This window comes from Panthera uncia, assembly GCF_023721935.1.
Source record: "Panthera uncia isolate 11264 chromosome C1 unlocalized genomic scaffold, Puncia_PCG_1.0 HiC_scaffold_3, whole genome shotgun sequence".
Lineage (NCBI taxonomy): Eukaryota > Metazoa > Chordata > Mammalia > Carnivora > Felidae > Panthera > Panthera uncia.
Window position 1 is genome coordinate 45,159,248 of NW_026057584.1, and position 24,204 is coordinate 45,183,451.

Below are 24,204 nucleotides of genomic sequence, written 5' to 3' on the forward strand. Positions count from 1 at the left end.
GTGCTGTAAGATCTTACAGTAATCTCTTTTTAAAATTAAGGTACATGGCCTTATACAACTGCTTGATAATCCAAAATGTTTAATTTAACTACTCAGAGTATAAATACACATATTAAAGTTTTCAGATTGACATTTTCAAATATTGAAGTTTTACTCATGTTACATAAATGAGATACTAGTTTTTTCTTAATTGGATGATGGTTTACCCAAGTCTATTAAAAGTGAAATTTTTATGAACTTCTTTAAGGCAACCATAGTAAATGTAACATCTATGTAATGACTTAATTATTATGCTTATTTGCTGCAGTCTTCTACAATGTGTTTGCTAATGTGAATATAATTGATGGTGACTTTTTTTCATTTTGTTTGTTTTTAACCCCGATTTTGAAGTAGTTATAGATTCCTGGGAGGTTGCAAAAGAATTTACAGGAAAATCCTGTGCACCTGTCTCCCAGCATCCCTCAATGTTAACATCTTACACAATCATCATACAATATCAAAACCAAGAAACTGATGTTGGTATGATCTATAGAGCTTATTCAGGTTTCAGCAGTTTTTTTTTTTTAATGTTTTATTTATTTGTGTGAGAGAGAGAGACAGATCATGAGCGAGGGAGGGGCAGAGAGAGAGCGGGACACAGAATCTGAAGCAGGCTCCAGGCTCTGAGCTGTCAGCGCAGAGCCTGATGCAGGGCTTGAACCCACAAGTGGTGAGATCATGACCTGAGCTGAAGTCGGACGCTCAACTGGCTGAGCCACCCAGGCGCCTCCAGGTTTCAGCAGTTTTATATGCACTCACTTGTGAGGGTGGGTGTGCCTAAGCTCTACACAACTTTATGAAGTGCAGCCTTATACGACTACCACCATAATCAAGATACTCAAACGTACCATCACTGCAAAACTCCCTCACATCACCTCTTTTAGTCACACCCATCTTCCTCTCCCCTATTCTTAACTGCTGGCAATCACTAATTATGTTATTTCATAAGTGTTACATGGATGGAATCACACAGCGTGTATCCATTTGAGGTTGACTTTTTTTCACTCACCATGGTGTCCTTGAGGTCTGTATAAGTTGTTGCACGGATGACTAGTTCATTCCTTTTCATTGCTAAGTAGTATTCCATGGTATGACTATACCACAGAATTATAATTTTCATAAAATCATGAGCAGTATTGATTATCTTGGATTTTAGTGAGTCACTATGACTTTAGTTTGTAAGTAACCTTTATCACAATTTTGAGATTTTTCTATTCTCAGGTCACTATTGAACTATCAGCTAATGATAGATATAAATCAGGAATTTTAACAGTCATTTGGGCCTTCCTAATGGCCAGAAAATGGCAAAACATGATATAAGTTATCATGATGAGTTCTTAGAGCAAATACAGGTTGAGGAGAAGAACTATTCCTTGTCACATACGGGTAAGTCTTATTTTTCCCCAGTGCGAATACTCACCCTTGGACCATCTTTCCCTGGAGCACCATCAGCACCTGAACTGCCTGGTTCACCCTGTCAAATAAAAGCCAATGTCATCCCATTAGAAGCATCCTTAATGAAAATCTGTCAAGAAGAAGACCAACCCTTAAGGCCTGCTGTGATGTATAGTAGGTGTTCGATTAATAGTTGCCCTGGCAATACATCTCAATTTTCATTTACTATTAAAACGGTAACATTAGTTTTGAAAAGAGGTTACTTTACAACAATGTTTCTTTCCTTCAAACTATGAAGTCTGTTTCATGACATAATTAACAGCAGATATGTCGGTACCTTGTCACCCTTGGGACCAGGGCCTCCAGGACCTCCTCTTTCTCCAGGCATCCCTTGCAGACCAGGAGTCCCAGCAGCGCCAGCTGGCCCAGGGGGACCGGCAGGCCCCTGAAATTAAGGGACAAATAGTAAACCAGAAGAAGGAGATCGAGTGCATTTTGTGAAATCTAGGTAAAATGAACGATGTAGAGTTACCTTTCCTCCTTCGGGACCAGGGGGGCCAGCTCCACCTCTCGGTCCAGTGGGCCCCAAGGCTCCAGGGGGCCCACGTTCACCGGGGGCACCGGAATCACCCTGTGGGGGGAAAATGGAATAGCTCTGTTAGAAAGCCCAATGTTGGGGCGCCTGGGTGGCTCGGTTGGTTAAGCATCTGACTTCGGCTCAGGTCATGATCTCACGGTCCGTGAGTTCGAGCCCCGCGTCGGGCTCTGTGCTGACAGCTCGGAGCCTGGAGCCTGTTTCAGATTCTGTGTCTCCCTCTCTCTGTGACCCTCCCCCGTTCATGCTCTGTCTCTCTCTGTCTCAAAAATAAATAAACGTTAAAAAAAATTAAAAAAAAAAAAAAAGAAAGCCCAATGCTAAAAACAAAACCAAACCACCCTGAATTGTATTATTCTGATGCACACCACTCGCTTCTTACTGTATATTTTTGAACAATATGGAAATTTTTATAGTTACAAAAAGACATTTGATCAACTGAATGAGAAATGGAAACCAAAAAAGAGTCTGTGTCAATGAGGTAACTTTGATTCCTGATCTGATGAGCTTGCTCTGAAAATGTTATTATTTTATTCACAAGGGCGAATATTTAATAAAGTTTTTCTACCAAAACAGTTTTCCTCTGCAGAATCAATGCACTGGAAAGATTTTTCTTTTGCAATTTCAAGCCTTTAGTTGCTTCTATAGCATTTATTCATGTCAGAAAATTTGATTTTCCAGATGAAGCAAATCTAATATACTAGAAATGCCTTGAGCTACCCAGAATGTATTCACCAAATATTTGCAATGTTGTGTTTCTAAAAAAAAAAGACCATTTCGTTTGATATACTAAAAATGAATCACTAATCAATTGCTCTATAACAGGCTGACGAAATTAGAAAGTAAATAGAGATATTTACCTTGCCTCCTGGAGTTCCAGGTGAACCAGCTTCACCCTTTGGACCCTAGAAGATTGGCATTATATGATTAGGCCTATATCAGAATGCATGTTACACGAATGTAAGTAAAGTACACATTTGATTTGTTTGCAGTTTGTACAATTTGTTAAATCTTGAGCTATGTAGTCTTTCTTTTATTTTATGGTAAAATTGAAACTTTCCATGTGATAGCTATGATTAAGTAATTTTTGTTTGTTTTGTTAATGAATATTTAAAAGCTTAATGTTAAAACTCAGAAACTGTGGCATGAGAAAACGCAAAAGTTAATAACTGATAAATGATTATGATTTATTCTTTTGGTTTCTGAGTTTTGAAAAAAAGGCATGCAACTTACTGGTTCTCCAGGTTTTCCATTTTCTCCTGGAGGTCCACTGGTTCCGGGTAAGCCCTACAAGGGATCATATTTGTATTGTGTAATCACTTCAAACACTGCTTACAGAAAAGCTTCTCATATGTATGCTTCTGCAAGGTATTCAAAATGGTTTTAGCAATCTTTTTAAGGCTAGGATATTTGTGGCTCTCAAAATTCAATGGCAGAGATGTGACAATCATATCTTCCAAACTTATGTTTATCTCCCTCTAATTTTTCCCTGCATATAAAAATGAATTAATGAGTATGGTGAAATAGATTTAGCTATGTGAACTTAAATTATGATAAAATTAAGTATAAGCATAAAGAATTATGCATACTTAGGGGCACCTGGGTGGCTCAGTCGGTTAAGCATCTGACTTTGGCTCAGGTCATGATCTCATGGTTTGTGAGTTCGAGCCCTGCGTCGGACTCTGTGCTGACAGCTCAGAGCCTGGAACCTGCTTCAGATTCTGTGTCTGCCTCTCTCTCTGCCCCTCTCCCGTCACACTCTGTCTCTCTCTCTCTCAAAAATAAGTAAACATTAAAAAAATATTTAAAAAAAGAATTATGCATTCTTAGTTAAAAAAAATTAATTCTGGAATAGACATGGAAGTTTTGCCTGTCTATTAACATTGGCTGTCATTTTATTTCAAGGTGGAAAACAGACCCACACATCTTCAGATGTATTACAATCTAGTAGTGTCACAAAAAATAATTCACTTAGCTCAACAAAGATATAGCTCTCAAGGGAAAGTACTGAATTGTCTGGTTAAAGCAGGAGCCGAGTGATATTAAAATAACAAGTTCTTACTTGTAATCCTTGTGGACCAGGGGGTCCTACATCTCCTTTGTCACCAGCTGGCCCCTAATGTAGAAAGATATAATGAGAAGTTCTATTACAAAATATCCTTTCATATTTAGCAGGCACAGTTTTCCTTTCAACAGGCTCATTACTTAATTTAAAACTTAATGGAGGGAAGCAGGCCAGAGTCTGCTCTGCGGAACTGATGCAAAGGAGACATGTAATCTAATCTTTACTTCTAGTCCCTCAGCATTCAGCTAGTTAAGTAACCAAACTTCATAACTGCTCTGGTGAACTAGAGTGATGTAGTTAGTGTCAAAGATTATACAATTCCCGCGGTCTTTTTCCCGCCCCACTCCCACTCACTTCCTTCACCTTCTGCGAGTGAACTTACGGTAGGTCCTGGGGGGCCTTGAGGTCCAGTTTCACCATTTTTCCCAGCAGGACCCTAAAAAATCAAGCAGTTAGGGAAGAGGTCACAGAGATAATAGAACTCATAGGTTGGAAATGAATGCATCGATAGAAAGTTGGAAAGAAGTTAATGAAAGCTACATACCTGAGGGCCAGGACCTCCAGGACCACCTCGTTCTCCATTCTTGCCTGGTGCACCCTAAAGAAGTGGCCAGGTGTTACTAATTCCCAAAAAGAAATCATTCATTGTCTTGTTCCCTTTTATTTTCGATCTGCCTCTTCCACACACACATACATACATCCATAACCAAAAACAACTTTCCAGAACTCGATTTCCATAAATTTGCCACTCTTCCCCCAGAACCCCCTCCCCCCCGAAAGAAAGAAAGAAAGAAAGAAAGAAAGAAAGAAAACCCCACAAAGCTCCCTGTCTCACATGGTATTTTGATTTTCATATATTCTTCTGTGCTTTGAAGTGAAGATCACATTTTGGCCATCTCCACACTCCCATATGGAAAGTAAAAGCCTTCTGTCAAATATTTATTGAAGAAATAAAGGAAGGAACTCACATCATTTCCTTTAGGACCAGGGAAACCCATGACGCCAGGCTGACCTCGGGGACCAGATGGGCCTGGAGGACCTGGGCGGCCACTTTCTCCTTGACTTCCCTAATGAGAAAAAAATTACATTAATAGAGGTTTGATAAGGATCTCATAAAAATATACAATATACATATAAAGGCTATACAATATACATCAAGGCTAGGCCAAACTGTGCATTCCATTATTCACTGGGCTTATAAAACGAGATGTCAAAATGTACATACGGGAGGTCCTGGTTTCCCATCACTGCCTGGTCCTCCTGGGCTTCCAGGCATGCCCTAAATTGAAGAAGTCAGTCAGTCAGGTGATTTAAAAAGGATAATTAAAAAATGTATATAACCATCTGTAAAATTCTGAGATTTCATGTGCAGCCTTTTATTCGCACACATTTTTCTGCCTATAAAGTGTCTCAGTCAAGTGTTCTATTTTCCGTTTTTCTTCCATCAATTCTAACCTTAAGTTATCTTAAGAGTATTTTGCTTTGTTTTGAGGCTATAAAAGTATAGTTTGCTTTGATTTGCCTTTAATCCTTTATTTGCCTTTCTTCTTACTAAATGGCTGTGTCAATCAAATGAGTGTTTCTCTGTACCCTTATTCCTGGACCTCCAGGGACACCATCTCGGCCAGGTTCTCCAGGAGCTCCTCTGGGCCCTGCAGGGCCTGGACCACCACGCTCCCCAGCGGGGCCCTAAGAGGTGAGATAAATCAGCAAATATGTAAAAGAACTTTTATTGACCTGGACATTGACCATATTCAGGTGTTATAACTAGAACACTTCCTTTTGTCTCTTAAAGAGAGTTGGTATGCTGCTTACATGCCCTGTATAAAATCACTGTTATCTATTAGCTTGGATGATCATATTGGGAATATTTGGAGGCAACTTTGATGCACATCACATGCCAGCAATATTCAGTGGGCATAGCGACATATTTCTGTGCATATAAAGTCAAATATCTTTGATGTTGTAAAGTCATATTTGCATAGCACTCTAGGGTTTTCAAAGGACTTTCAGGCATTTTAATTTATCTTACTCTTGCAATCATACTGAAATAAATGATTCTCAGATAACCTCAAGAATTCTCATAGAAGTTAAGTGATTTGCTTTAGTTACAAAGCTAGGAGAATGGCTGAGCCGGGCTGGAATCATTGTTTTATATTGGGAATTTTTATTATTTTTAAACTCCAATATATTTCTTTCAGATATTCAGGTTTCAGTTAATGGGGAACTGTACGGAAGAATGTAACTATTTGCAGTAGCAGCCCTTACAAGATAGAAAATAAATTATCTACCTTTTCTCCTGGAAGGCCGTTTGCTCCAGCAGGTCCTCGGAACCCAGGAGCACCCTGGAAATAGTGACGGGCAAATGTTTCAGCCCAAAGCATTAACAATTTTTCACAGTTTTTGAGTAGCGATATCTTCCCATATTACACAATGCTTCAAAACCAGTATTTGAGATAGAGTGCTCAAGAAACATCACGGTTGTCTCACCATGAAGGTGAAATTCTATGTGGATGATAGTGATGTTGTTCTCCTTTTAGATGTTCCTGGGAAACATACCCTTTCTCCTGCAGCTCCCGGAAGTCCATTTGCACCAGGTTCTCCAGGCGAACCATCTTTGCCGTCTTCACCTTTAGGCCCTGGGATACCTGGAGAACCAGCTTCACCCTATGAAGGGGTATCACCAAAGGGATAATTTGGTTGCTCGATTTTCATCCGAAGTAAGAAATAACCAGTTCCGTTGGGGGAATACTTACACGTTCACCACGTGGCCCTGGCTCTCCTTTGGCACCGTTTTTACCAGGTTCACCCTAGTGAAACAAAATCTTGGTGTAAAAACAGGGAGAGTAGACCAACAAAGTCAGCAGCAGCGACGGCTGATCCAAGTATAAAACCGGGGTGAAACCAACATAAATTCAGCTGAACAAGTACAAAAAGTCTGCTGTTTGTATTTTTGTTGGGGGAGTTAAACCACACCGGTCAGGCAATGAAGGAAAAAAAGGCAACTTACTGCAGCACCTCGCTGTCCAGGAGCACCATTGGTTCCAGATGGTCCAGGAGGACCCCGGGCTCCTATCAGTCCAGGAGCTCCAGGGATGCCAGCAGGACCCTAAAAATAGCCGAGGGACACTAATATTAGTCAAACTTGAACTTTCTTTTCTGAATAGCCAACTTAAACATCGCAAATGTCTTGTCATGCAAAATGCAAGGGAGGCCAATAATGTGTGTGGATGAAATGGGAGTGAGGGGTGAGGGCACCTTACCATTTCGCCTTTACCGCCAGGACTACCATTGGTCCCAGGAGGGCCCTGGAGGGGAAAAAGAGCATATTAAAAATAATGCAAATAGTGAATATACATTTGTAAAGTAAATATATTGGTGGGTGTTGTGCTTTATAGAGACTCGGTGATTCCTCATGATTCCTCCAACTACAGCACACCACATAAAATGTAGGCAAAAGAATTATCATAATCTGAATAAATTAAAGATCATATGTATATGGTCTAAATAATATATAGAATATAGAGATATTATATTTATAGAATACAAAGATCATATGTATATGGTCTAAATAATATATAGAAGCGGTTTTTAATACTGTTTCTTCTCTGAAGTTCTGTAATTGGTGATTAGTTGGGGCACATTCTTTGAAGTATCTGATAACTCGACATCCTCAACTTCACTTAGTCGTATAGATAATTCATAAATTCTAGAAGAGCTTAAACCTCAAAAGACATGATTTTTAGCACTAATCCAATCAGTATTTATCAGAGTAAAGTCATTTCAGAGGACGAAGCAACATTTTTTCTCAAAAAAATACTTTAATTGATAGCAACATTAAAACATATGGTTCCATGAAATGAGTGTAGCAACTCTTCACAATGGCTGTATTTGTTACTTACAGGAGGACCTGGAGCACCAGCATGTCCCTGAGGTCCTGGTTCTCCTCTTTGTCCAGGGGAGCCACTTGAACCAGGAGATCCTGCAGGTCCAACTTCACCCTAGGGGATAAACCCTGAGTAGTCATTTTCTCTTGCCATTTCTAATCACTAAGCTAGTTCAAACCCATCTCCCAAAGGCTGGGATAGCAGGACAATACACTTTATCACAAGCAAAGAATCCTGAATCACAAAGGCAGAGAAAAATGGTAACTATGTGTGTGACTATGTTATCTGCTTTCTAGAAAGAGGCTGGGGAAAGAGAAAAGAAATATCAGAATAGTTGAATGCCAGGGATAACCCTTTTTGGAATAAAAACATAAGGCTTTAAAAAGCTGAATCGGTAAAAATATATCTACTTGATGGGTAACAAAGAAAATATTATTTTCAAGAAGCAATCCAATGATTTTCTGTTGTCCTCTCCAAGATCTATTTTATATTCTATTATAGAAATGCATGTTTACCTTAGCACCAGGGGAACCAGGGAATCCTGCAGTTCCAGGGGGACCAGGGGGACCCTGAAAAAAATTAAATACAATTTCAAGAGCTCTTGAGTAAACAAAATCTAACACTATAGCAACTAGTACGTAATAAGTTAGCACATACACAGTACAGAAGACAATTATGCAGACAAAATAGTATTTGTCACCTTGGATGAATATGATGTGGAGAAACAATGTGGTAAACTAGAGAGTAAAATCTTTCTGCCACAAATTCTGTGACTTTGTGCAATTTTCTTAGCCCTCGGCTCTCGTCCTCTTGTTTATAAAATAGAGGTAACATTATTATCTGTTTTGCAGGGCCCTTTTAATTGTCATGTCCAGTACTGGCTATTAACTGACTCTGTATGCACTATACAGATGTTAGTAATTGGCCAAGTATAATAGAAAGTATCAGAATTCTATTTATGGGTTCAGTCTCTTTACATTGTGTCTAGATTTTGTTTATGGAGTTAGTGTCAGTTTGAGTGAAATGTTTATAAACAGTGTTGAGCTTTGAGTCTACAGTTCATATTATTCCAACATTCCATACCATGTAATCTGTCATTACCCTGAGGCAACTCAGGGTTAGATCAAAAGTTACTTACTGGTTGTCCATCACTTCCGCGAGCACCATCATTACCTCGAGCCCCCTAAAAAGAGAAGTTTGTCTCAAATATCTTCTTAATTCTGAAAAGCTAGTCACAGATAATGTTCTGACTAAAATGCTGACTCCATTGTGTTGACTTTTCCTCCAGTGTATTCAAATCTGCTTACCAATTGTATATGTTTAGAGTCAAATTTTTAAAATTCTGATGCATACAGAGATGATCTGATGTGGAAGAACTGGATTCTGCATTTACCAGAACTGAATGTGAATTAACGGTTCTAAAAACATATGCCAAGATAACCCTTAATTTTTTTTTTTTTTCAAAAGAGAGAATAACTATAAAACCCTTGTTTGTTTCCCTACCATTAAGGCTAAGATTTTACGGAGGCGTCTTTAAGTGCTATTTTCTAGAGAAGATTTTCCTGAAGATTGTCACAGCCTGAAAACTTGGCTGAGACCCTTATCTGTGACTCTGGGCTGGAACTGTGCACTGGGGGGCGGCTATACTCACTGCGGCTCCGGGAAGTCCTGGCCGTCCTCTTTCACCAGGAGCTCCTCTTGGACCCTATAGAATAAGACAGAAACAATGGTGGTACTTTAAACCTGACCTGTGTAAGAACAGCTGGAGAAGGAGTAAGGCGAGTTTAGTTTTAGATGGAGGTTAAGAAAATAAAACTGAAAATTACATGAGAAATACAATTACCATGGGTCCAGGAGCTCCGTTTTCACCAGGCAGGCCATTTTCCCCCTAGAAATATGTAAAAATATGTTACCATTTTGTAGAACAGGGAGAGCAATTTATAGTTTTATGAAGTATTATGAAGAATATTACAGAACCTAAGAAAAAGATGTATGTTTTAGCAGTATCAAACTTTTGTTAGCATTTTATTTATCATAAATCCCAGTCAGCATTTTGAAAACTTGAGGATGAAACAGAAGTAATCAGTGAGTTACTCAGAGATGCACAATCATTTCTAATCTAGACAGTTCAAGTTATCTGCTTTAATGGAAGCTTGAACAGACCATCTGAACTAGTCACTGTTATTCAGCTCCTAAAATACAAAATTCAGGTAAATTTCAGAAAAAGTTTACCCCCAAATCTAAATCTTAATTATAACTATAACATTTAAATGAATTTGCTTATGAAAATGTGATTTTGTTTTGATTTACCTTTAATCCAGGAGCACCTGTTTCACCCTTTTCTCCATTTCGTCCATCAAAGCCCTAGGAAATGTATAAAAGTAGTAAAAATATTAAGATCTGTTAACTATCCAGAATGGTTGAAAACCACTGAATTTTTCATAACTAGTTTTTACCACTCAGCACTATTTTCAACACTGACATAAATAATTTAAAGCTCTTTTAAATTGATTGAAGACATTTGACATTGATTTTATAATAAAAAATCTGAACTAATTAGCAAGTACAATTTAGTTCAATTAGGAAGTTGCCTTAACTATAGCAAATATCAGCTTCATAGATTTAATTCTATTAAGTTGTTATTTTTGGGAGTCGGTTGGTTGAATGTACCTAATGCTTGCATAGAATAAAGTTGCTTGATTCAAGTGTAAATTACATTTACCAAGTCCATGAATAACATATAGTTCTCAATAATATATTTTCATTTTTTTCTGACAGTGATGATAAGAAAATTAAATATTTATTTCCCAAGCCTTTTCACACATTTGAAATTGGTTCCATTACTATCTGTAAAATAATTAGTTGGTTTGGTCAACAAAGTTGATGGACTTACAAAATCTAATCAACTGGTCGTCAAACATATTTGACACATACTCAATTGCCCAATAAAATTGGTTAGGCAAGTAAACACAGCGAAATGAAACAGTTTATAGTCAATTTAGAAACTCTACTTACTCTATGTCCTTTCATACCAGGGAATCCAGGCATGCCAGCTGGACCCTTCATACCCTAAAAATAAGGAATAGAAAAGTTATTAAGGAATTTTCAAATAGAATCACAATGAAGTAGTAAGATGTCTTCTATTTTTAAGTTTAATGCCATTTAATTATATCATAATTTTCAAGCTAAGATCATTGTGATTACTCCAACTATTTCTTTAGATGCTGAAGACTTACTGGAGGTCCGGGCAACCCTCGCTCTCCAGGTCGCCCAGGTCTTCCTGATTCCCCCTAGGCGGAGAAATAAAAAATACATAGGTGCTTGTGTAAGAGTAAACACATTGTAGCCAAGTAGCCAACCAATTACTTAGCTTTTTTCTCCCCAAAGACTCATGAAAGTGAAGCTAAGCATATGTTGTTAGGACAGCTTTCCTGGTAGAAGGAACGGGGAGGGCTTCTCCCGTCTCCATATGAACTTGTGAGTAATGCAGGCATTACTCTTCGTTGAAACATTATGACTCTCTCTCAATCCACTGAGAAAAATTTGCGATTGGAAATTAAATGGGAAAGGAAGAATGGCACAATATTGAAGGTGCTTTTAAGTTTCCAAGTTCATAAAGTATTGATATCAGTTTCTCCATTACAAGAGGCAGAGAGAAGACACTTGTTTCTCCTCCAGTTGAGTGATATATTCACTGGATGGGTCCTCTTGACAGTGAAGAAGCACATGTAGGGGTTCTGTTAGTTTGGAATTCAAAATATGATGTATATATAGCTATACAAATACTATACGTTCAAAGATTAATATGAGCTAAAATGTCACTAGGATAGCAATGATTTTTTGAGTGAGGTTTTTCTGAGCCTAGTACACACCATATGCCACTTATGATATGCCAACTTGAATTTTGCCATATCCCCATTCAATCTTTAAAAACTTACATCTTTTCCAGCAGGACCAGATGGGCCTATAGCACCAGGGGGTCCTGGGGGGCCCTGAAAATAAGGAAATAAAATACAAATATATCTGTAGGTTGTTCTGTTACAATTTATGATTATATATTATATGTTTTCCTCAAAGGAACCTCCTTTTAGGAAATTCTCTCAACAGTTTTCATTATGATAATGACACATTGAGTTAATATTACACCTATATTATATCAAGTTTTTACTCTCTAATGAACTTATTTTTAATAGGAATTAAAAATATCACATACCTGTATTTTACATCACATGTAAGTATTTATACACCAATGTGCACTTTTACATTTTGTAAGAGATTGAATTTTTGATATCTAGGTATTTCCAAATATTTTGAAATATTAAACTAACTTCACCTCACTTGCTTGTTTACACAGCATGGTTTTTCGCAGGGCTCTATTAGATTGTGTTTATTTCTTTTAAATTAAGTTTTAAAAATTATATGTCAGAAGAGTAGATATTAAGGTGAACTGAGTGGCTACAGTTAAATCTATATTTAAGAGATAGAGGATTTGCATCCACACTAGGAGGGGAACTATTGTGGTGGCTAATTAGCCAGGGAATTCCTAGATAAATAGCAAGTATCCTTAAGAAATCTAAACCATTAAATGAGTCCAAAAGATCTTTGAAACCAGTTCAACTCTCATAAGAAAATATCAGTTATTATTTTAAAATTTGAGTTTAAATTCAATCTATACATTATAGGACATTATAGTGATTATGTTTCAGAAAATGAAGCTGGTTTCTATGTAGAATTGTCAATTTCTTAAATGTAGATATAATTGTTACTTACTGCAGGACCAGCTTGCCCAGGTTCACCAGGGGGACCTTGGTATCCTGGAGAACCCTAATGAGTAGAATAATGTGTAAATATTTTAAAAGTAATGTAATATTCATACCAGACATTTATATCTTGAAGACAGTGTGAAATCAGGATTCGTGTAGGCAGTCAGTGAATTTTATTCCATTTTATAAATACTGAAACCAAAATTTTTCAGATTAGAATAAAGCATATTTATTCCATTCTATCCACTCCATTCCATTGAAATTGAATTGTTTTGAACTTGGAGCCATAACACATGCACATTAAGCCTACGACTTTGGATTCTGTGTTTCCCTCTCTCTCTCTCTCTCTCTCTCTCTGTCCCTTTCCCACTTGTGCGCTTTCTCTCTCTCTCTCTCAATCTCTCTCTCTCTCTCTCTCTCTCTCTCTCAAAAATAAACAAACAAACAAACAAACAAACTTAAAAAAAACATATAATTCTCCTTCTGGCTTTGAAAAGCCTATGGCTTAATTTTACAAAGGTTTTAATTGCTCGTAGTTATTGGTAGAAAGGAATTAAATATGAAATTCCAACATCTTTGAAGAAATGATAGTTTTTTGGATGCGATATCTGTACTTAATTGTGACTATGCATGCTGGAATGGTGAAATTACAGCAAGATCCATGTTACCTTGATTTATATAATATGCATGAAAATAGAAAGCACCACTAATGGCTATACTTACTGGAGAGCCAGGATGACCGGATGTACCAGGGGGACCAGGAGGGCCAGGGGGACCCTGGAATGTAAATTTGAGGGATAAATATAAAATAAATGCATCTGAAATACACTTTATTCAGGCATCAAAGAGATGCCTCTGTTTAGAAACGATACATTTAAAACAATGAGAATAGCATACCTTGTTATATGGTAACTATTCAAGGATATGATTAATTTTATTAGGTATACAGTAAAGATATCACTAAAAACATCACTCTAAATGGAATTTCCACAGAATCAATAAAAATCATTGCTAAAATTATTGCTAATCCCTCCAAAAGGGGATTCTGTAATTCTGTAATTCTGTAATCTGGAAAAATCCATGCAAAATGCTAACAGAGTCTCTGCAATATTAAGATTAAACTGGTACTGGTGAAAGAAGCATTTTTTTGCCTGCCAGCCCAACTCCCTGTGGAAAAATATTTATCTGCATAGATAAATCCAAGTTTCTAAAAATCCAAGTTTCTAAAAATAATGATGTAAATCAACCCAGAAGTTCTTAACTACATCACTGAATTATGTTGAAATGAAGGTCTAGATGTGTATTTGAGAATCATCATACATGGGACAATGATACATTACAATTATAACCAATCGATGTATCATTGCTCAGGAATACAGATTAAAACTAGAAAACCTTCAGTTTTGTAGCATGCTGTATCTAAACACTGACACTAAAGATATAAAACTACAGGCTGTAATTAAACTTTCTCTTGTAACCGCTTTTCTGGAATGTTAATAAGTAGTGTTTTCTTTTTAGTTTTTGTTTTTTAGTAAAAACTGTATATAGGGTTGAAAAATGAATTCATAATTTCAATGTAGCTGAGTAAGACCAGGTATTTATATTGTTAATATAGTTCTCCATCTTGGGGCGTCTGGGCGGCTCAGTTGTTAAGAATCCAACTTCAGCTCAGGTCATGATCTCAAGATTTGTGAGTTCAAACCCTGCATTGGGCTCTCTGCTGTCAGCTCAGAGCCTGGAGCCTACTTTGGATTCTGTCTCCCCCTTTCTCTTTCTGCCCCTCTCCCACTTGTGTTCTCTCTCTCTCTCTCTCTCCCTCTCTCAATAATAAATAAGTAAATAAACTTAAAAAAAAATAGGTCTCCTTCTGGCTTTGAAAACCAAACACAAAATTCACGTTCCTCAAAACTTTAAAATTCTCTTTTTATAACTTATATCAAATTTAAGGGTCTTTCCAAACTGGTCATTTGGATCTATTAGTTAAAATTTTGTCTTCTGTAGTTTTGGAAGTCACAAACGTGGTGTCTAATGATCAGGGGGGCAATCTTCCATAATCCCTGAAAATCCAGTGTCATGTTTCATTTACACTTACATACCTGTAATCTTCCCCACGTTGCTTTTCCTGACAGCCTGTTCTACGATAAGGGTCATTTACCCGGGACACTATGCATCATGTCAAGGTGCCCAGGTTTCGGTGATTTTTTCTATTTTCTTCTGTTAAAACTCTAGGTCATTTACATTCAGGGAAACCATTCGGGTTCAATGTGAATAGCTACCATTTGTAATAGAAGAACTTAAGGCTCAATAAATTCTGGAAGTATTTGTATTAGATTTTAGGGTTTGAGGTAAGGCAGATTGTAATCTTGGACAATTCATCACTCGGATTGTCATCTAGAAGGGAGCATTTAACTGATGAAAGCTCATGAAAAGAAGATTCTGAACAATCTAGGGAGCAAAAGGGAAAATGAAAGGGAAAAATAACAAAACTGGGTTAAAATGAGGAAATACATGAGTCTGAGACCTAATCATGAAGGCAGGTGGGCCCCTGGTAGGAGTGCTTGTGTAAAGAAGGAAGGGGTGGCAAAACAGGCATGGGATGAAAGGGAGTGAGGGAAAAATGAGCGAGGATGGAAGGATTGTGATAATCCTACCATGTGCATTCCCAGCCTTAATGGAAAATGAGCTATTTTGTACAAGTATGCAATAATAATGTATTACTAGAAAAACAACCATTCAAGAATTAACAAACTGGAAGCAAAATAATGCTCTAAAATGCTGAGAAACATTTGTACATACAGCTGGCCCGGGGTAGCCTGCAATTCCTGCTCCTACTACTCCAGACTTGACATCGTATGATTCAAACTGGGGAGAGTAGTTCTGCAGCAAAGAGAACAGATATGATCATTTTGACATATAGATTATAGTTCTTTCCAAAAGCATTTAGAAGAGGTGCATGTAACATCTATTATTCACTGATAAAAAGTTTCTGCATGCCAGAGGATGTGGTATGCATTATTTAATTATCTTGCTTATCCTGTCTGTCTGTAGCTTCAGATAGTAGATACCTTACAGAAATACTTGCTTATGTAATGCACAAATCTTTCAACTAATTCTATGCAATGTTAATTCCAAATAACTTGTTTCTATATGGTCTTACTCAAATTATTATTTCTAAGTGATATCTGCAGCATTAGAAACATAGGATCACAGACTATCTGAAAGCTGAAAGAGTCTTGAGATCATATAGTCTGATCTTCTCATTTTGAGCAGAAAAAATGGAGAAGTCAAATTGCTTTACCAACATTTAATGATGCAAGTAAAATTTGCATTGCCTGGCTTCTGGTTAGTATGCCTAACAAATTTACTCCCCAAGTAAACATCCCCATAGAAAATAGGCACAAGAATAATAGAAAAGCTCATGTGATTTCTTTGCAGATTATTTTGTTTTGAATCCCAGGCCTACAAATGGGTTATGTTTGGTACCAGGATAAGAATAAGTTAGATGGTATGCTTTGCTTTCTGTTGAATTGACTTTGTACAGCATTTTTTTTTTTTGCACTCAGAGTGATTTGTGCATATGTGGTTTCTTATTTCTCCTAACCCCATGTAGCAGAAATCTTGTCTTATTTATTTGTTTTGGTTAGATGCTTTAAATGCAGAGGTAGTTGGTTGCCATGTTTTTCAGGAGGAGCTGGATGTGCTCTGAAGGCTTGGCAAGAGTAGCTGCGTAAGCTTGAATAATCCTGTTGAAGTCAACAAGGAGTGTTTGCAGCTCTTCAACTGCTTTTTGTCCAAACTTTCAGAGGCTTCACCATGGAGGTTATGAATAGAATAAGGCACAGTTGCAGCAATTCCTAAATACTCTAGGTTAATTATTTTGGGAGTTAATGGCTCATTTCACAACCATAGTGATATATTATATGCCTGCTGAGAAGTTGGGAAATTTTGCAAAGATAATAGCAGCAGCATTGACATTATGAGGAAAAGTAAAATTTATGAAGCACTTAAAATACTGCTCCTCACTCATAAACACTAAATAAGGATTTGTTGAATACATAAAGTCAGAGAATAGATATAAGGAATCCACAAAAGTGAGATGTAACATAGGCTAAAGAAAAGAAAATGAAGTAGGTAGTTTTAAAGGGGGAAAGAGGGGAGGATCTTTTTGTCCTGGAATTTATTACCTGAGGACCAGTAGGGCATGATTCACAGATTCCAGGGGGGCCAGGAGAACCAGGGGAACCTGGCTGTCCTGGAATACCAGGATCACCATTTCTCCCAGGAATACCAGGAGGGCCCTAAAAGAATCAGAGACAAAAACTCATAAAACAGTGCAAAATTCTAGTGATTCAGAATCATTATCGAATTGTAGCCTCGCTACTTTATAAGATGAGGAATCAATATACGTGATACATATTTTCTTGCGAATTCATACACTTTTATCTAAATCATGTGAATAATTTCAGTATGATTTATTTCTTTGTATATTGACATATATTTTATTTTTCAAACTGATATTGGGGATGAAGACATTATTAAAGTTTGGGAAACTTAAATATTCACATGTACAATTATGGATTCTCTGTTTGCCTTCTTTTGTGTCATTTAAATATATGGTAGTAAAGGAAATATCTGAATGATGAAAGCTCAAATATGAAAAAGCTGTTAGAAGAAGAAGAAAAAAAAAAAGCAAACTACTTAAGGAACTCATTTCAATCCCCTGAAGAATGTTTACTTACTGGATCTCCCTTAGGGCCTTGAGGTCCATGACCATTAGGAGGGCGAGGAGGCTAATAAATGGAAAAGATACATATTAAATAAGACATAAGAACATCTTTCCCACGAAGTGTGCCCCAATTTGCATATTTATTTCTTATCCCAATCACATCCAATCCCTAGTTTTAAGCCAGAATGTTCACCTTTTACTTGTAATACCAACATGATTATTTGGCAGACATTACTTTCTTTTCCTTTCAGGCTCCTATGATATAGGAACTATTCATGTATTAAAACACGAATCTTGAAGATGTACAGATTTTTGGTAAACTCACAGCTGTTGGAGGCTGTGGGCAAACAGCACAACATTCTCCAAAAGGGATCTCTGGGTTGGGACAGTCTAGTTCTTGTTCGTCACATATTATGTCATCGCAGAGAACAGATCCTGAGTCACAGACGCATATTTGGCAAGGTTCTGGCTTCCAGACATCTCTATCCGCATAGGACTGACCAAGATGGGAGCATCCTCCATCAACAGCTGGAAAATAAGTTAGATGGTGTGTTGTTATCTTATGTTTTGCTGAAATATGATTTTTGTTACGCTATCATGATTTTCCAATAACCAAAGTGGAGAGAGTTTGAAACAAAGGATTTCTTCCTTTTAGTAAACTAACTTATATGTTCTTATAAGCATGCCTTTGCAAAAAAAAACCACAAAAAAACAAAACAAAAAAAACCCCCAAAATCCACACATTAAATTGCCAAGAGCATCACATTCTCTCTACATAATTTGCTAACTGGTAAGAGATTGCTTAAAATACCAAATCTGCTTATTAATTTCAAAATGGTACATCATAGTAAATTTTCCTTAAGGCCAATAAGTGTTTCAATTTCAATTAGAGTTAAGAATTTAATACCAATGGAAATCACACCAAGCACTTAAACATTTATTTATTCCTTGTGTGATTGAAAACAAGCCTTTCTAGCCATCACTATCCTTTGCTTTAACAGTAGATAAGAGTATTAAACTATAATGATGATTTTGTCACTAACTCTGAAAACTTTCTGGATTTTATTAAGCTAATTAGGAAATTCATGGGAAAACAGATACTCCTGGCTGCACAACACTCTTCCAGATTCCTGAGAAAGCTCTAGCAAAGCTTATTGTATGTATTAACTATCACTGCCACTCCATTGGGCATTAGTAGGTCAAGATGATCTGACATAATATATCGTATATCCCATATGAATGTAAAGAGATTTCCAAATCACTAAAAATAAATAGTGTTTTTAAAAGATAAATATGGGCAAGGAATGAGTAAGAATAATAGGGAAACATATGAATCATGACCATGTGTATTTGTGGCTTAACATGGTCAAAAATTTGCTTCAACCAAAGTTTTAAACTTGTTTCCTAATTATATGTAAGGTACTCACATTTCAGCAGCCATTAACAATGAATCAGCTCAGGGATTGCCAAAACAAAACCTGCTCTCAATTCTTAAAGCATTAGCTGTGGACTGTGGTTAAATACAACTTTAGTTCTTGAGGATTACTGTGATAGCTTGCCAGTACTTGAGTAAATAAGAAGTTTCTAAACATCTGCAAAAATTTTTACAAACAACAAATGATGTACTGTTCAGGATTTATATTTTTGTAAAACAGTGAAATTTTATTTTCTGAGAGGCAAGATCTTTAAAATGTCTGCTGAAAGAGGCTCGCTTGGGAGGAAGCAAGTGGTTTAACAACCATATTTTTTGCTGCCTTGTGGCCCAGAGACCTTTGAGGGGCTGCTGAAGTTTTTCCATCTGGATATTGCATACAGCCATGAAGATCACCTTGATAAGTTCCCACTTCTACATCCTCTCATATCTGAAGTAATATTGATTTAGGTTCATGCTAAATACTTTGGGCTCAGAGGCTTAGCTGATTTAGCAAAAGTTCACGCACAAAAAACGGTACTCGCAGAACCTATAGATTCTATAGCATACTGAAATTGCCTCCATTCCTCCTTTCCATTTTTGTGTGCAGATACAACTTTCATGATCTTGTGCAATATCCTTGCTCAATTTAGGAAGTGTAGAAGTCTGTTCTCAATGTGTTACAATTACCCAACGTGGTCTACAGCTAATAAAAGAAAGCACGTTTGTTTAATTGCAATTTTAAGAAGGCAAGAATCTGTTTATTTTAAAAAGTTATTCTAGTTCTTCCTCCATGTTTGAAGCAGATATTTGAGAATATTGGAAAGAAATATTGTCTAAGCTTTTGGAGGAACATTCTTTTCTACTTAGTGAGCATAAAAGCTGAATGCCAAAATGCTTACCTAATGTAAATGAAGTGGGTCTATTTAAATGGTGTTATGAAAGATATGCTTCAGAAAAGCATAATCCTTTTCATATTATTGTGAACAATAATAATATTAAAGGATAGAGGTATCAAACTCATTTTTCTCTAAGTGGAACTGACATTTTATATTTAGGGACTAAGTTCACTATTTTTCAGAAAAAGTCTGAATATTTTAATGAGATGGAAGATTGTTTAGCAAAATTGCATGAAATGCATTCTTCGGTTTTAGCATTGGCTTCTCATTCTTCACATGAATCATTTTAAAACTTTCTCTAAATTAACATTACATGTCACATCCCAAAAGATTAGTTTTAGCTCAAGATTTCCCTTTTAATAATGTGGACTTCAGGCTCCCCAGCCTTCTTGAAAATGCCACATAGTGTACAACACTATGTTGACTACAGGTAATAATAGTGTATTGTATACTCGAAATTTCCTAAGAGAGTAGATTTTAAGCGTTTACACCCAACACACAAAAAAAGGTAACTATGTGGGTGACTATCAGTTAACTCGATTGTGGTAATTTTTCACAGTGTATATTTTTATCAAATCTTCATGTTGTACACTTTAAATACATACAATTTTATTTGTCAATAATACTTCAATAAAACTGTGGGGGAGAAAAAAAAGAATACTACTAATTTATTCAAATGATTCTTTCAAGTCTTTGGATGAGGAATATCTTTCTACATGTAACACAGGACCTATGTTACAAAACATAGATATTGAATACTAATGATTTATTAAACACAAATGATAACAGTTAAAGTGAGAGTCAAGCATCTCATATTTTGAATATCTTTTCTTATGTTCTTAATCTGCCCTAAAATTAACGTAAATTTTCCCTGTATATTCATCCTCCCATGTTTATATCTCATTGAAAGAAAGTATCATCACATCACTAAAAATACAGTGTTTTCCTTTTGCTCTGTAAACTATCAAGTAAGCACAATATTGACTTCTTAAAATTTTATATGTGAATTTGATAGAATTGGGTTAAACCCAATGCTATCTAAATGAAAATTATTACTTTGCCTCTTTTTTCCAAATTTTATTAGAAACTATGCTTATTATGCTTTTTAAAACACAGAGGTCTCAATATAAAGGTTGAGTTACCTTACTGTACATCTCTTTTTTTTTTATAAGTGATATTGTTCTAAGGAAAAAGAAGAAAGTTGGGATGTTTGAAAAATAAGAATTAATGCAATTTGTTTATTGCCATAACTTATTTCACATCTGTTTAAAAGAAATTTGGCTCTCCTGAAGTCAGTTTCTATAGAAACGTGGTTGAAAGACCTTTCTCTGTTGCTCTAGCTCAATCACCTTTGTTGAAAGAATGGAGACTTTTGTGCAGTTTCCCCTAATTTCTTGTTCCGTGCATGACAAAATATGGTTGGCAATATGTTCTCCCAGAAGCTAAACCTCTTACACAGATGTCTCAAGGCCCTCAATGTTAGTACCTTTGCTTAATTGTATGTGGGAAAAGTATGGGAGAGTCAGGAAAAATAATGTTTTGTTTTCAAGAGGAATAAAATATTCTAGTTTGTCACTTGCAGCATTTAGAAAATGGGATTCAGAAATTTAAAGCGGTAAATCAAAGACAAATAATCTCATTTTTCTACTGAACAAGTAATAGATTTTCCAGTTACTTCCTTTATTGTTATTACTTGAACTAAGTCTCCCTGTTTCAATATGTAATTAATTTTAAACTCCACCTCTCATGTCACTTGATGTTTCTGTTCCTTATTACAAAGCACAGTCTTCAAATAAATTTATTTGTGGCCACACACGCAATGCATTAGACTAAACCATCTCCTTATTGGGATCAAAATTATAAAACAAAATGAAGTTAGTAAATGACATAATCCACTCTTAGCTTCTTTTATTGCTTAGCTCTCTGTTTCAAAACTCCAGAGGAAAAAAAATCAAGTAACATAATCTAATATTTTTAGATATGTGTAACACTTTCCTTTTTATTGTATTTGCTTCCACTCTGTAAACATTAATTTATGATGATTTGCTAGAGTTTTATTGTTGTAACTAAAAAAATAATGTAAACTATGTTTGTCTTAATTCCACTTTTGGAGTAAAAGTAATATGTCCCAAAGCATCCAATCAAATTGTTAATTTAGCCTGAATGATAGATTTCATTTTTTTTTCTCTTCTCTTCTTACTGAATTCTTTTCTGTGAAAAGGTGTTCTTTAATCTGAAAATTAATAATAGCAGATGTGATATGCAAATTATCATAACATTATTTCCTTGTTACTTGAGAAAGTTGAATATGGTGTGAATATATAAAGTTTATATAGTTTCCAACTGAAATATGTTTTGTTATTAAATGATACTTTTTGGAAAGCACACATTTTTATTAAATATGTTTCTGCTGCTTACATCTACCAAAATATTTTAAAATATGTTAGATGAGTTAACAAAAAGATCTTCAAGGAAATATCTATACACCTATATAGGTGGGTAACTTCAATTTCAAAATGTTGTTTTACATGGCCAAGGTGGATCCTGATTATTCTTTTTTTTTTTTTTAATTTTTTTTTTTTAACGTTTATTTTATTTTTGAGACAGAGAAAGACAGAGCATGAACAGGGGAGGGGCAGAGAGAGAGGGAGACACAGAATCTGAAACAGGCTCCAGGCTCTGAGCTGTCAGCACAGAGCCCGATGCGGGGCTCGAACTCATGGACCGTGAGATCATGACCTGAGCCGAAGTCGGACGCTTAACCGACTGAGCCACCCAGGCGCCCCGTATCCTGATTATTCTTGTCCCCATCAGAAAAACCACAAAACAAAAAGCTTTATGAATCATCATTTCTAGATGTTTCCTTGTTTTATTCTTTACAGATATATGAGTTTTTATGTCTCCCATTAGAAATTTCCTTTAAGGTGATTAACACTTTGTCCTGTGAAAAATAAAAATAATTAGAGAATTAGAATTAAAAGTATCTAACAATCAGCAATCTCATTATAATATAAACTGATTAGTGACAAATTATAGCAATACTGAAGAAAATGTATTCTACTTATTTTATTACAGTTGGCAAACATCTTCAAATTTTGCATCTCATCACCAAGATTTTATATCTTCCTTTACTTATCACTAAGTCACTAAGTGCTTTAATTCCTTACAGTAATTTTATTTTGCACTACTAGTAAAACTAATACTAGGCAGCGCGGGTATAGTATTGCCTATGTCACTGACACTGTTTTGAGTGCTTTGCACATCTATTTTACTTAATCTTCCCAAGACCCTATGGCTGAGTGCTGTTATAATCTTCATTTTACAGATAAGGGACCTGAGACCCAGAGAAGCTGAGTGATTTTCCCAGGTTACATGGTAGAAGCAAAGCTAAGAGTTGAACCTGGAAAAGCTATCTCTAAATTTGATACTCTTAACTCTTGCATTGTATGCTCTTCCTGCAATTTCAAGGGCAACTTCCAAACCCTATCCCATTATGGTTTCTAAGCCCTGCAAGCTTAAAAGCAGAGTCTAACAAGACAGTGTTTTGCTTTTGTTTTTCTTTTTTTTAAGGGATAACATTCTTCTGCAGAATATTTTTCTATCTGGTCTCAAAACAAGAAGATAGCATCTGGAGTTCAATTCTGATGTTTATTTTCTCCTGACCTTAGGAAAAAGAGATATATCTCCAAGGCCACCCTAATGACATGCAGACCACCAACACGATTAACGTGTGATTGGGAAACCCAGCATACGTTTTACTGTATACAGAGAAGCCTTATCCTCACAGCAAAAGCCACAAACAGATAAGGTTGAAGTATCCAATGCAAAAAAAAAAAAAAAAAAATCATAATTAGGGTGTCTCACTAAGATAATGATTCTGAAAATCCTAAATGTTTCATATTGATGAACTCCTAACTTCATTAGAGCTTCCCTTCTAAGCTTAAACATTATGAACATACTCTGCAGCTCCAAAGAATGTTCCTCTGATTTTAATTAATTTTGAGAAACACATTCCCTGTTTGTTATCCTCCACACCAAATACGATAGAAAGCATAGTTTCAGAAAAATAAATGCCATTTCACTGAAACAGGAATTTCTCAATGCAAGTTTTTAAAGCAAATTTAACTTTTAATAGGTTCTGGATCCTTTGTCTTTGATTTTTAGATCTTTTGGGCATTTTAACTTTTGCCTTCTTCTTTGAACTTTTCATTTGGTTCATTAATTTACATTTTAAATGGCCGTTCTTGACCTCAGCCATGGAAAATACAAGGGTTTTATTAGTTAATCTGAAAGGAATCCACTTCTGCTGTGTTTTCATTAGACACAGACAGACATTCTAGTGGTTCATGTAACTCCTCAAACTGCAGTTAACAAATGATTTGTGTAAGAGTAGCTATCTCATTTTTTCCGTTGTCATTTTGATA

At 36.1% G+C, this 24,204-nt stretch overlaps 1 protein-coding gene across 1 annotated transcript in view; it reads right to left on the reverse strand.

Moving 5' to 3' along the window:
- Positions 1–24,204, reverse strand: part of COL3A1 (collagen type III alpha 1 chain) — a 40,257-nt gene that overhangs the window by 11,480 nt on the left and 4,573 nt on the right. Inside the window, exons 2-32 of the mRNA XM_049615354.1 lie at positions 17,796–17,998; positions 17,484–17,534; positions 16,929–17,042; positions 15,541–15,621; positions 13,468–13,521; positions 12,752–12,805; positions 11,920–11,973; positions 11,218–11,271; positions 10,997–11,050; positions 10,292–10,345; positions 9,825–9,869; positions 9,633–9,686; positions 9,120–9,164; positions 8,497–8,550; positions 7,997–8,095; positions 7,358–7,402; positions 7,105–7,203; positions 6,851–6,904; positions 6,654–6,761; positions 6,386–6,439; positions 5,685–5,783; positions 5,320–5,373; positions 5,063–5,161; positions 4,639–4,692; positions 4,477–4,530; positions 4,092–4,145; positions 3,263–3,316; positions 2,890–2,934; positions 1,967–2,065; positions 1,772–1,879; positions 1,460–1,513 (exon numbers count right to left, since the gene is read on the reverse strand). Coding sequence (XP_049471311.1) covers positions 1,460–1,513; positions 1,772–1,879; positions 1,967–2,065; positions 2,890–2,934; positions 3,263–3,316; positions 4,092–4,145; positions 4,477–4,530; positions 4,639–4,692; positions 5,063–5,161; positions 5,320–5,373; positions 5,685–5,783; positions 6,386–6,439; positions 6,654–6,761; positions 6,851–6,904; positions 7,105–7,203; positions 7,358–7,402; positions 7,997–8,095; positions 8,497–8,550; positions 9,120–9,164; positions 9,633–9,686; positions 9,825–9,869; positions 10,292–10,345; positions 10,997–11,050; positions 11,218–11,271; positions 11,920–11,973; positions 12,752–12,805; positions 13,468–13,521; positions 15,541–15,621; positions 16,929–17,042; positions 17,484–17,534; positions 17,796–17,998 — 2,204 coding nt within the window. The remainder of the gene's footprint in view (positions 1–1,459; positions 1,514–1,771; positions 1,880–1,966; positions 2,066–2,889; positions 2,935–3,262; positions 3,317–4,091; positions 4,146–4,476; positions 4,531–4,638; positions 4,693–5,062; positions 5,162–5,319; positions 5,374–5,684; positions 5,784–6,385; positions 6,440–6,653; positions 6,762–6,850; positions 6,905–7,104; positions 7,204–7,357; positions 7,403–7,996; positions 8,096–8,496; positions 8,551–9,119; positions 9,165–9,632; positions 9,687–9,824; positions 9,870–10,291; positions 10,346–10,996; positions 11,051–11,217; positions 11,272–11,919; positions 11,974–12,751; positions 12,806–13,467; positions 13,522–15,540; positions 15,622–16,928; positions 17,043–17,483; positions 17,535–17,795; positions 17,999–24,204) is intronic.